At 45.0% G+C, this 13,752-nt stretch overlaps 1 protein-coding gene across 22 annotated transcripts in view; it reads left to right on the forward strand.

Moving 5' to 3' along the window:
• Window positions 1–345: 345 nt before the first annotated feature.
• C2CD5 (C2 calcium dependent domain containing 5) overlaps window positions 346–13,752 on the forward strand; it is an 88,068-nt gene continuing 74,661 nt past the window's right edge. For 10 of the 22 annotated variants that reach the window (XM_084765833.1, XM_084765839.1, XM_084765836.1 and 7 more), the window contains exons 1-3: window positions 347–552; window positions 677–795; window positions 10,107–10,193. In XM_084765833.1, the coding sequence (XP_084621959.1) occupies window positions 706–795; window positions 10,107–10,193 (177 nt within the window). In that variant the 5' untranslated portion in view covers window positions 347–552; window positions 677–705. Of the gene's footprint in view, window positions 553–676; window positions 796–10,106; window positions 10,194–13,752 lie in introns of all 22 variants that reach the window. The other 12 variants (XM_084765841.1, XM_084765840.1, XM_084765844.1 and 9 more) reach the window with 3 other exon arrangements.

Consider the following 13,752-nt stretch of genomic DNA (forward strand, 5'->3'; position numbering starts at 1 on the left):
CATCCTGGAGTTCACAGAAAAGCACCACGGCGCACTTGTATCCCTTCCTGACGGCCGTCTTAGGAAACACTAACGGCAGACTCCTCTCGCAGGCTCGGTTGCAGCAGTCTGTTCAGGAGCCAGTAGAGTGTGGCGCGGCTGTCACCAGCGCCGGGTCACCGGAGCACCGGAGCGCGTCCTCAGCAAAGTGTCACGCACCCAGCCGGAGCGAGGACCGGTGGATGATGCAGGGCGCGGCCGGTTTCCCTGCTTTTCCAGCTCGGCCCCGCCCCTCTCTCCGGGCCCCGGCGAATTCAAACCGGGCCCCGCCGAAGGGCAGAGCACCGAGTGATCGATCGCTCCCGCCCCTCGAGCCGCCATTTTTGGAAGGTGGGAGGAGAAAAGCGGGTAGGCGCGGTGCCGTGCTCCGCGGGATGCTGGCTGGACTTGGCGGCTCCCTGCGGCACGCCGGGGCCAGGGCAGCAGCGCGGCTGGCCGGCGCCCTTCCTCCGGCTGCTCCTCCGGAATGAGGCCTCGGCGCCCGCGCGGGACGACTCGGCTCCTCCTCAGAGCGTGAGTGCGCCCTCCGCTGTCAGTTGGCGCGCGCTCCCGTCGTCCCTCCGCGCGCCCCCGCCCCCGCCCCCACCCGCTCCCGGCGGCGCTCGGCCGGCGCAGACTCGCTTGTTTGTTTCTGCAGGAATCCTAGGAGAGGCAGAAGCCGCCGCGATGCCGGGGAAACTGAAGGTGAAAATCGTGGCCGGTCGCCATTTGCCGGTGATGGACCGTGCCAGTGACCTGACGGATGCCTTCGTGGAGGTTGGTTCCTGGTCCTGCCCCTCAGAGCACGGGGCGCCGAGCCCTGCCCTTCCCGTGTCCCCCTCCCGGCTCCGTGGTGGGATGCCCGCCCGCCCTCTCAGCCCATGGGGATGTGGCCATGCGACCGGGACACGTCCCGCCGCCGGGCTCGCTGTGTCCCCGGGGTCAGGGCGCCTCTCCGACCACCTGCCAGTCCGAGGCGTGGCCGCGGAGACGCTCGCACGACCTCGTTTATGACTAGGAGGTTAAGGGCCATGGCTGCAGCAAGTCCGCGCAGCCAACCCTCTGGGGCGCCCGCAGTCCCACGGTGCGACGACACCCAGCCCGTACCCCCAACACTGTGCGACGGCACCCAGCCCTTACCCCCAACACTGTCTGAATCATCAGTGCAAGTCACATAGGACAGCAGCACTTTCAGCTGCTCTTGCGTACACTGCGAGGGAGATGAGCTGTCTCAGGGTAATTTATTGCCTTGAGGGTAGGAAGTCAATTAAGTGCCATGGACTTCAATTGCAAAATTGCTTTTTAAATCTAATGATTAGTTTAAAAGTCATGCAAATTAGCCTAGGCCTACGGCCCGGAAATTAATAACTCAGAGCTTGAAAGAAGCCAAGGAGAAATTGTAATAAAAGTTGACATGATGAGGCAGACCATTATTAGAGCGGGCATCATTTGGGCTATTAATGCTTAGGGTTCAAAGATATATGATAGTAAGTGTCTACTCAATATGTTCTTAAAGGTTCTAGAACCTAACTAACTGCAGTTCATCATATTTTTTATGGGTATTGTTTAGTTCAACTCCTTTTTCATTAAAACAAAACAAACAAATAAAAAATAACCCACCAAACTGTTTGTTCTTGGACGAGAGATCTTAACAGAGATCTACAGGTAATTGAAGTTTGCATTGCCTGGAGAAAGATCCACACAGCAGATACTAATAACTAATAGGTAACATTGAGCTTCGTTATTGCCACATGTGTGCTGCGTCCTCCTCGGTACAGAGCTCCTAGGAGCCTTATCCCAGAGCGAGGCAGCAGAGGCCTAGGGGTGGAAGTAAGGAGCCTTCCTTGTAAATCTCCACAGCCTAGCTGCAGTCTGTCCTGTTACACTGTTTCTCCCTCTTCAGACAAGGAGATGAGTGTCACATTGAAATATGGGAAGTCTGGAACACCCAGGATATTTTCAGACAAAGGGAATGGCAAAGGCACAGAATGTGGTCCAGGGAGTGTTCAGGAAGGCATTTTAGTATAAGGTATACCTTATACTAGTAAAACGTGGACATTGGGAGTTGGTAGAGGTGAATCTGGAAAGGTGGGCAGGTGTCAAGCTTCATTTTTATACTATATTCCCTTTGTAAGCGGGAGAAGGTTTGCGGTAGAAATGAGATTTCTTTTTAAAAATCAGGTTTTCCATAGGATGGCCTGAGTGGGTATGGTAGTTTTTATTCTGAAGGTCGAGTTTCACTAAATTGCCCAGGGTTATCTTGAGATTAAAGTCCTGTCTCAAGCAAGGCATGGTATTGCACACCCTTAGTCCCTTAGCTCAGGAGGCAGAGGCAGGTGCAAATCTTGAGTTTGAGGTCAGTGAGGTCTGCATAGTTCTAAAGCTAGCCGGGGATACATAGACTCTTATCTCAAAAATAATTAAATAAAATAAAAACAAATAAGACCTTTCTGCGGCAGTGTTCTGAGTAGCTGGGATTACAGACATATGCACCAAACAACCCTTCCGGTAAATACCTGCTGACACCTGTTCCTAGACCTGGGCTTTTCTGGGTCAAGCTAGTGTCTGTATGATGATGAACAAGATGAATTGGGTTTCAGATTTTAAGGAGCTTTTGTTTTGGTGACCAAGATAGACATTTAAAAAGCAAAGAACTTACTAAGTATGTAATACAAGCTAGGAGAAAATGGCTCTGAGTGCACAGGAGAACACAATTGAGAAAGATAAGGGCCGTCGATCTTAGGTTGTGTAGTCAGGGTTCATTAAGCAGACACCTGCCGCATGAGACGCATCATTTGATTTTGTGTAAAAGGATGAGGCGGAGGAGAAGCTGGAGGAGATGGGTGCATTATGGGAATGGAGGGGTATGTAGGTGGTGAAAGGAAGGGAGCCGCATTTGGGGAAATGGTCAAGTGGGGTGATGGTGCAAGGCTGGAGAAGCTGTGGTTGACCTGGCTTTCATAGATTCAGCTGGTAACTCTTATCGAATGACACTTTAATTGCAATGTGTTGAGTCCAGTGGAGAGGCTCTGTCGTTCAAATAGCAGGCCCACATGGTGGATTTGGTAATGGAGAGGTGGATGAATTCCAGATCTATTTTGAAAGTAGATTAGAGCATTTGTTGGTAGGTTGGAGCCAGGGACCCAGCAAAGAAGAACTAAACGGCAGTTCCTTGCTTTCTGGAGTAGCTAGGTCATTTTCTGGAACTCTGCAGGAGGGTGGGGACTGATTGAGGAGACTCAGGTTCCACCCAGGAGTGTGAGGCTTGAGATGTCTTTCAATAGCATTTGCTAAAGAGAGTTGATTTGTGGCTACAATGCTCAGAAGAGCAGTTTGAGTTAAAAGTGAGGCCAGCTTGCTCAATCCTGTGAGATCAAGTGTGCCTTTATTATTTTCTTGGTTGAGCTGTGGATTAAATTCCATGCTGCCCACACACCTTTTAATAAAACACACACACACACACACACACACACATTTTTTGAGACAGGGCTTTTGTGTGTGTGTGTGTGTGTGTGTGTGTGTGTGTGTGTGTGCAACTTAGCTGTTCTAGAATTCTTGAGATTCGTCTACTTCTGCCCCCCAAGTGCTGGGTGTAAAGGTGTGCACCACCATACTTGGCTGTAAATTCTGCTTTTTAAAAATATTGTTTTGTGTATGTGTATAAGATGTGAATGGGTGTGCACATGCCATAGGATGAGTATAGAGGTCAGAGGACAATTTCTAGGAGTCGACTTTCTCCTGACTATTTTAGAGTTCAAATTCTTATCGTAAGGTTATGTGGCAAGTTCTTTACCTGCCGAGCTATCTAGCTGACCCTATATCACATATTTTGAAGTCTATCTTGAGGTATACTCATAGGAAATATAGTTTATCCATAGTCATGATAAAGTGAGCACAGAGCTGAAGTAGTGCAACAGTTTTTGTGTGTACTTATTTCCATGTTGAAGTACTTGCTCATAAGTGTAGTAGAAAATGTGAACTAATCAGATAGAGTCATTGGCTAGTTATTGAGACATATGTATTAGACACTGTAGTGGATGAAAGCAACAAGAATTTCTTTAGGCAGGAGGAAATAATTTATATGCAAATCAAATAAAGAGTATGGTAGATGGTGAAAACATTGGTCTGGCCATGGTCTAGGGAGACTCTCTCATGGCCAAAATCACATGAAGAGGACTATCACATGTAGAGATAGCTGTATAGTTTTGAGCTTTGACATTTCAGATCTTCATTGCTATTTGCCATCTGGTTTTCCAAAACAAGCAAGCAAAGCAGTGGTCACTAATGTGGTGGCTGTAGTTTGTTGTTGTTGTTTTAGACAGTCTGTTCCTGTGCACTCCTGACTTGCCTCTAACTTGAGACTGTCCTGCCTCTGCCTCTGAAGGGCCAGGGTTATAGATGTGTGCCTGTGTGTTAGTTACTTCTCTATTGTTGTGAAGATATACCACGACCAAAGCATCTTATAGAAGAAACAGTTTATTGTGGCTTACAGTTTCAGGGGGTAAGTCCATAACCATGATGGTGGGGAGCATGGCAGCAAACAGGAAGGCATGGTGCTGGAGCGGGAGCTGAGAACTTACATCTGATCTAAGGACATGAAGCAGAGAGAGACTAGCTGGCAATGGTGACACACCCAGTGACACACCTCTTCCAACAAGGCCATAGCTCCTAACCCCTCCCAAACAATTCCAGGGGCTGGAGAGATGGCTCAGTGGTTAAGAGCACTGTCTGCTCTTCCAGATGTCCTGAGTTCAATTCTCAGCAACCACATGGTGGCTTACAACCATCTACAATGAGATCTGGTGCCCTCTTCTAGTGTGAGAGCGTACATGTAAGTCAGAACACTGTATACGTAATAAATAAATCTTAAAAAAAAAGCCTTATCATAAGGGGCTGCAGAGATGGCTCAGTGGTTAAGAGCACTGAATAATCTTCCAGAGGGCCATGGTTGGTAATTCCAGTTCCAGGGAATCTGACACTTTCTCTGACCTCTGCAGACACCAGACATGCATGCATATGGTGCACAGATACCCATGTAGACAAAACACTCATCTCTATCTACCTATCTATCTATCTAAAATATTTTCTTAAAAAAACCTTACTACAAAACTTTGATCTGTAAAACTCACTTAGTGTCTAGGTAGATTTCCTTTGAGACAAAGTCTTGCTATGTAGCCCAGGATGGCTCTGAACTCTCCCAGTCTCCAAGTGTTAGGATGACAGACTGTGCTTTCTTGACTGGCCTTAGGTTTCTTAGTCATGTTACCAACTATTGGGCTATTCAAAACCATGACAAAAGGGAAATCACTGTCGGGAGTCTTGCATTGCAGGACATCCAGTGTTTCTGGATCTTCTTATGTACTGCCTCAATTTCCGCAAAAACATGGCTAGAAATTTCTTCAACTTGAGGCTGGTGAGATGGTTTAGTAGGTGATGGTGCTTGCTGCCGCGCCTGGCAACCCACGTTCAGTCCTCAAATCTGTATGAAGGACAGAGAATTGACTTCCAAAAGTGTCCCCCCCCTTCATGTCCCTATGCACACACAAAGATACATCTGCACATAAAAACTCAGTCATTTCTAACATTCAGTTGGGGGCTGGCCTTGCCCTCTAACTTGTTAGAGAAGTGGGATGTATCCTTGGAAAAACTTGGCATTAAGAGGGCATTTGAAGAAGGGACGTGGTGGTGCAAGCCGTCTTTAATCCCCAGAAGCAGAGTCAGGCGGATCTATGAATTTGAGGCCAGCCTGGTCTACATAGGGAGTTCTCAGGCAGCCAGAGCTACGTAGTGAGACTCTGTATCAAAAAACAAAACAAAACTAAACTAAAAACCCAAAAAAGTCATTCGAGTAGGAGGATAAGGGGAAGGAAACATAATGGGTATGTGACAAATAAGGAAAATAATGAACGTCTTAGTAGGTTGGAGAGGAAGTTTCTAGGAAGAGGAAGCCCTCAGTTTTAAAAAATAATTTATTCTATTTGATGTGTAGAGTGTTTTTCCTACATAGAGTGCATATATGTGCACCATATATACATGTTTGACTGGTGTCCAAGGAGGTCAGAGAGCGTTGAACCCTCTGGGGCTGGATTTAAGACAGTTGAGAGCTTCCATGTAGGCACTGGACATCAAACCTAGGTCCTCAGCAAGAGCAGCTGGTGCCCTTAACCACTGAGCCATCATCCCTCCAGCCCCTTAACCACTGAGCCATCATCCCTCCAGCCCCTTAACCACTGAGCCATCCCTCCAGCCCCTTAACCACTGAGCCATCCCTCCAGCCCCTTAAACACTGAGCCATCCCTCCAGCCCCAGCCCTCAACTGAGAAGCATGGAGAAGACGTGGAAGTGACTTGGTGGATTAGTGTGGACAGTGTTACTGATCTCATTTGTGAAGCTGAAGCTCACACTCTAGAGCTTCCTGAGAATTAGGATGCTTGAGTGAAAGTAGCATGAGCAGGCAGCTGTTGCAAGAGAGGAGAGATTTCTGGTCTTTGAGGTGTACATACCTTTTAGCAATTAAGGAAGTAAGACCCGAGGACATACTTGTCTAATTGGAGTAATCCGGCAGGAAGGGGAAAAGGAGGATAATGATGGATTACAGTTAAAGGGATAAGTTACGTGATGTAGACGGCAAGCAATAGACGTTCTTAGGAGAGGGAGGTGAGGGAGCTTAGTCCTCTAGTTCCTAATGAGACAGCCACTTCCTTCACCCCCTCCACCCTCGCCGGTGACAGGCGATAAGTGTGCACTGCCACACCTGGTGGGAGAGTTAAATGGCCACAGGTACATTAAAAAACAAAAACCAAAAGCAACCCCAAAACAACTAGTGTTCAAGTGAGTGTGATGAACTTGGTGAAGGCAAAGCCAGGGTAGAACATTTATATGTAGCTGGAGGGAGAGTTGGTGCTGAAAAGACTGGGGAGTAAGTCCTGCGTGGTAAAGGGGGTTCGGGTTGCTGCGCGGTCTTGACGTGAGGGTGGGAGGCTGTTGAGCGGCCCTCTCTGCTGCTTCCCACGGACCCACGGAGTGCATGTCTCCAGTGCTCAGCGTGCCTGGAGTTTCCCACCACTTGCCTCATACACTTCACTGGAAGCACTTATGCTTATTCCTAGATAAGTTTTTGTCAACTGTATTTATTATTGCAGTTTATTTAAATCATATGTAAATTGATAAAATGAGTTTTAAAAGTTAGTTAATGCTATATAAGATTTATTGAAATAGTCACTGATAATTGCTCATGAATTAGGAGGAAAGAATTTTTGTTCCCATTAAAATATAAATTAAAATTTTAGAATTTAACAACTGGCTTTGGATTGTGCTACCATATAAATGTAAACCAGATCATAGGTCCTGTCAGTGTAGTTTATGCACAAGTTGCTGTTAAGCTGTAAAGAGTAGCCTGAACTTCAGAGGCCTGCCTCTAAAGACAAGCGCCTGTTTGCATATCTCATTGTAAAGTGGGTGCAATTTGTAATTAAAAAGATATTTTGTGTTTTGTGGATGGTTATATTAGACTCTAGAGGGCGTCTCTACCCCTGCTTGCTCCCAGATAATTGAGACTCTGCTTTAAAGCCGAGTAACTGGGCAGGTATCAGCTCTCTCAGCTATTTTGATTTTTCCCAGCTACACACTCCGTGTTACTTGCCTTAATCAGTCCTGTCTGGGCTACTTCAGTTCTGTCAGTCCAGCCCTCATGGCTGTGTGCTCACGCTTCATACCGTGCCATGGAAACCATGTCATGGAAACGCCCTAATCTGGCTCCCTCTCCTCCTGCTACATCTTCTACTTCCTCTCTCCCTCCTCTGGCCTCATGGTCCCCCTGAAACCCTATGCCTCTGGAACCTAAGCTCCTCCTACTTCTCTTCTGCCTAGCAACTTTGTTAACTAATCCACTTTAAATTAGGTAGGGCAAAGTATACACAACACAACCAGTGTACGTGGGTATGTACTCATCTACTCAACAACCAGCTCTTGCAGGCCAGGAATTAGCATAGGAATACATAGCACCAGACCAACCCCCAACATTTATTTGTGTGTGTACGCACCCTTGTACATGTATGTGCAGGTGTACGTGTGCCGTGGTGCATGTGTGGAGTTCAGGGTGCTCTCCTCTTTTACCATGGGTTCTGAGGATGAAGTAGTCAGGCTTGCAATTCACTTTTTTCTACTAAACTTAAGTTTTCACTGATTCTGTGATCTAACCAAATTTACTTGGGTACTAGGTCAAGCACTGGTTCAAGTTGTGTTGGCTGAGGGGATTTCTTTCTCCTCTATGACGCGAAGACCAAGCAGTAAAGAGGGTTATTCTTGAGCAGGGAATGTTGCTCAGTGGTAAAATGTGCAAGCGCATGTTTAATTGACAGTATGGACAAAACCCCAACATTTCATTTTGCAGGAATCTCTAGGATGAATAAGACAAGAAGTTTTAATAACTGGATCTTTATGTAAATGTTCATGCTATAAATTGGCTAAACTGTGCTGTCACTTTGTGTTCACCCAAGAGTCTGAGGGAGCAAGGAGAGGAAAAGAAATATATATTTATTTAATCAATATTTTCCATGTGTTTTCATGGGTAATGCGTGATTATGAAATGTCCCTGCAACTCTTTTTAGAGGAAAAGCAGATTTGAACAACAGGTAAAATAATGAGTAGAAAATGCTTTCCCTCACTGTGGGACTATCAGCTACAATCCCTGCTGCTCTAAAGGAAGTTGTAAGGATGTTCACTTAATTGCTGAGTAATGAACACTCCTTCAAAGTAGACAAGACTGAAGGACTGTGGTTCTCACTAGTAGTGGCCATGGTGGTTTGAAATAAACTTTTCCCTTTTACCCATGGAGTAGCTATTTTGGTTTCTTTACTGCTCCCATTTTGTTCACTACTGTTGTGGAAAAAGAGGGCTGCAGACTTAGAACTTAAAACATTGTGTCCTGTCTTTGCTGTGAGTCAGAGCCCTTAAATATATTTGGCATTGAGTGGTTTTATAATTCTAACAAACATTTTACTTCAAATATAGCAGTTTTAGGTAAATAACAATATATTGAAAATACTAAAAGTACAGCCACGATTGGATCAGGCCTCCATATATGCAGTGGGCAGAAAACAAAAGCTGAAGGTTTAAAGCTGGGAGTGGCACGTGCCACCTGCAGTCCCAGCCACAAGTAGAAGCCATGGGCTGTATGCTTTTTATACACTGTTTTTAAATGCCTTTCATTAGTAAAAAACACTTGAGTGTTTTTTAGCCAGTATTAAAGATTGTCAGATGAACTATTTATGCTTTTAAAGTGTATGTCATTATTTATCCTTAAATAGAGGTTGCCTCTTCATAGCTGAAAATGAGAATTAAAAAGTCTATCAGCTTGGCTGTATTTGCGTTCTTTTAAGCATTTCCTCAGAGCGTACTGAGACTGTTGGGACTTGTACTGTGCCAGGTACTATTTAGTCAGTTTTTTTTTTTTATGGTTCTAATGGTTATAGAAAATTCCAATGTTTAAAATTCATACTTGTTTGCTAGACTTTTTCTTTTTTGAAATATGTTAATTTCATTTGATAACTTGTTGCACCACTTGTAACCACCTTTGTGGAAGAAACTATTAGACTTCCTTGTATTTCTAGTTTCTCTTGTGTAGGTAAGAGGGTGTCCTTCTGATTTTGCTGTAGCTGTTCTCCTTCAAGAGATCATTCTGAGCCCTTCCTCAGTGCTGACATCATGATGCATGTTTCTGTTCCCTGTGGAGCTGGTCAGGTAGACCCATAGGTGATCCCTGTGCCTTGTATCTTACGTGCTGACTTGGGCAGATCAACCCTTCTTCCCTTTTTTAGATTATGTTTTCTCCCCCTTCATTTTGTTAAGCTTCACTTTGCTTAGCTGCCACTGACATTTACTAGCCCACCTCCTCCTCTGTTTTTTGTTTTGTTTGTTTTTTTTAAACAGCCTCTTGCTTTGCAGACCAGACTGGACTTGAATTTAGAAATCTGAATCCTCTTCCTTCTGAGTCCTGGGATGACAGGCATGTGCCACCACTCCCAGCCTAGCAGTTATGCATATTTTGATATTTACATTTCAATATTTTCTTCTTCTTCTTCTTTTAGGTAAAATTTGGTAATACAACCTTTAAGACAGATGTGTATCTCAAGTCACTCAATCCTCAGTGGAACTCGGAGTGGTTTAAGTTTGAGGTAAGCTGGTGCCTATCGCTGTTGTTTGCGTGTAACCCCTTTCCTGGGAATGATAAAGTGCACTTTTCCTTTAAATATGTTAGTTTTTCTACCTGGGAAATGTTTCCTCTTCTGTTCATTGGGAGTTTTGAACCTTTGAAGCATTACATCGTAGTTAAATATATGCTAGTGCAGATGAAAAATGGGTGTCCTCCTCCGCATTATGTCCTTGCTTTCTTTGGGTTCTAGCATATACCAGATCTGTACGGCTTAGGAGCAAAGTCTGTCCTTCCAGCTACAGCTGAGGTTGATCCTCCTGCTCTGCCTCCCAGCTGCTAGGATTATAGGCATCTCACACCATAACTGCTTTTAGCCACTTCCCTAGTTTTATTTTGAGGCCAAGTCTTGCAATATTATCTGTGCTGGCCTTGAACTGAGATCCTTCTGCCTCAGCCTCCCTTGCAGCTGGTGCCTTCCGTCCTGCTCACCTTTGTTTTTACGTACACCTCAGTAGCATTAAGTACATTTACGGTGTTTTGCAAACATTGCTGTTTTCAAAACTTTATTACCCTAAACAGAAACTGTACTCTTTGAGCTGTAATTTTCATTCTCTCTCTCTTTTTTCTCTTGACTCTGGTGACTTCTACGTCTCCTGTTTCTTTGAATTTTCTTATGACGGAACTCATCATGCAGTTGAGGGCGACCTTGACCTTCTGGTTCTTCTGCTTCTATCGCCAGAGTTCTGGGATTACAGGCTTTTGTCTTAAGTTCATTGATTGATTGATCGATCGATCGAGCTATTTATTTACGTGTAAGGTGTTTTGGCTATTACATATATGAGCACTGTGTATGTATATAGTGCCCAAGGAGGCTCAGAGAGTTAACCCTATGTCCGCTGGAAGGGCTGCCAGTGCTCTTAATCACTGACCCTTCTCTCCAGCCCATGGCATTTATTTTTAAATTTAACTATTTATCTTTTTATTGTTGAATTGTAGAAGTTCTCTATGTGTATGCATATTTTCTTTATATATGTATGTTTGTGCTAGAGATTGAGTTTAGGGCTTTGTATGTTTTATGTATTTTTAATATTTATTCCTATCATAAAGCACTTCCAGATGTTTTCTTCTATTCAGTAGGTTTTACTTTTTTGATTTTTGTTTTTGTTTTTGTTTTTAAGACACGGTTTCTTTGTATGGCCCTGGCTGTCCTGGACCTCACTCTGTAGATCATGCTGACCTCGAACTCAGAGGTCTGCCTGCCTTTGTCTCCCAAGTGTTGGGATTAAAGGCATGCACCACCACTGCCTTCCTTCTTGATACTTTTATTGATGTACAGATTTTCTTTTAATGAAGCTCAGTAATATAGGTCCGTGTTGCTGCTTATGCCTTTGGTATCACAAATGCACTCCCTGCATTTTCTTTTAAGAATGTCATGGTTTCACTCCTATCTATAGGTCGTTGATTAATTTTGAATTAATTTCTTTAAAGGTATGAGGTTAAAAAGCTAGCTAATTTTTTTTCTTGTATGTGTAGAAATTCAGGCATTTGATCCCCCCGCCCCCCCCCCCCCCCACTTTTTTTTCAAGACAGAGTTTCTCTGTTCTGGAACTTGCTCTGTAGAACATGCTGGCCTTTGAACTCATAGAGATCTGCCTGCCTCTGCCTCCCAAGTGCTGGGATCAAAGGTGTGCGCCACCCCCCTACCTGCCACCGCCCCCACCACCTGGCTTAGTTCCCATTTGTTAAGAGATACATTTCTCCATTGAAGGGCCTTAGCATTCTTTACAAGTCAACCAAGTACTGGAGAGATGGCTCAGTGGTTAAGAGTACTGGCTTCTTTTCCAGAGGACCACTGGATACCTGGCTTTCATGTGGGCAGCTCACAACTGTCTAGAGAGCTCCTGAGGATCCAGTGCCCTTAAAATAACTCACATATGCATGCGTACACCACACACACACACACACACACACACACACGATATTTCTAAAAAGTCAACGGAAGAGGCTCTATGTGAGGTACACTAGGGATTAATTCTCATTGGCTGTGGTTGCTGTAGGTTGTTGGACAGAGATGTGAGTCTATGGAGATGTTTGCCTGACAAAGGATGAAGGTGAATGAAGGTGGGGCAGGGGTTGAGAGTGGGATATGAGGTTTGGTAGAGAAGAGCCTGGCTCTGTGGTGGGTTCTGAGATGGAAGGAGAGAGTGGACAGTGTTGGGGCGTGCTCATGTCCAAGAGGACCTGCACCTGGGGTCTTCTCCTAGGTTTAGAAGGATGCCGCTTCTCAGCTCCTCCACCAGGTGTGTTTCCCGCCTCTCCTTTCTCCATCTGCATTTTGTCTTCTGTGCAGTAGTGCTCCTTTCTAGATATCTTCTGGTGTTTGATGGCTGTCTGGAACGCTCTCTACCCTACTTTGTTCTCTCGTGTTATGCCTGTGATATGCTAAGTTTTTGTTGTTGTTGTTATTGTTTGTTTGTTTGTTTGTTTGTTTTTAGCTTTCTAGCTTCTTTGTGGCGCTCTCTGAAAAGAACATTAATTTCATGTTGTACCTGCCTGTCTTCTGGCAGTACTGCCTTTTGTCGTTGTGCACTGATTCTTGTTTAAATGTCTCAGTTACTGATATGTCCAGCTCCCCTGTTGTGAGTTTTGGGGATGAGGTGATGAAGCATTGAAGAAGCTTTCACTTACAGCACTGTACTGTTGCATCATGGTCCTTATGTGGTGCAGAGAATGATTCCTGTATCTTCATTTCCTGATCCCTGCTTTGCAGTCATTGTGCAGCCTGGGTAAAGGGTCGCTCCCATGTCCTTTAAGGAAAGAAAATGAAGTGCAGCAGACTGTTGGAGGATCTAAAGGATACTGTGTTTTTTTTCTGCAAGTCTTCCAACCTACCATGGAAAGACAGAAATCACACTGCTTTGCTCCTGGTCAGTGGCAGGATTCTAATCTCTCCTTTAGTGCCAGAAAACTTACTCTACAAGAGTCAGGATGCTGTGCCGTGCTAAGGTCTGATCAGAGAAAAATGGAAGTCCTGTTCCTGGTACTTGCTAATTTACCCATGTCTGCACTTGTGCTACCCGCTTTCAGCATCCATCTTCCTCGGTGTGTATCCTTTCAGAGGCACGCCAGGGTGGCTGTAATTCTGTGTTCGTACAGGAAAGTCTGATGTATGTTAATCTGAGCTGGCACCAATGAAAGTGGGTGATATTCTTAAATCAGTTAGGCATAAGGTTGGCTTGAATATTGGCATTTTGAGACACTTGCATCTTTCCCATAATACAGAGGGTATACTGTCTTAGTCACTGCTCTTTTCCGTGAAGAGACACCATGACCAAGGCAACATTTAAAGAAGAGCACATTAACTGGGGCGAGCTTGCAGTTTCAGAGGTTCAGTCCACTATCATCCAGCAGATATGGTCCTAGAGAAGTAGCTATGAACCACATCATTATCCACAGGCAGAGAGAGAGAGAGACAGAGACAGACAGACAGGGAGAGACAGAGAGAGACAGAGAGAGAGAGAGACAGAGACAGAGAGAGACAGAGAGAGACAGAGAGAGAGAGAGAGAGAGAGAGAGAGAGA

Source organism: Acomys minous (genome assembly GCF_964271855.1).
Source record: "Acomys minous genome assembly, chromosome: 17".
NCBI lineage: Eukaryota > Metazoa > Chordata > Mammalia > Rodentia > Muridae > Acomys > Acomys minous.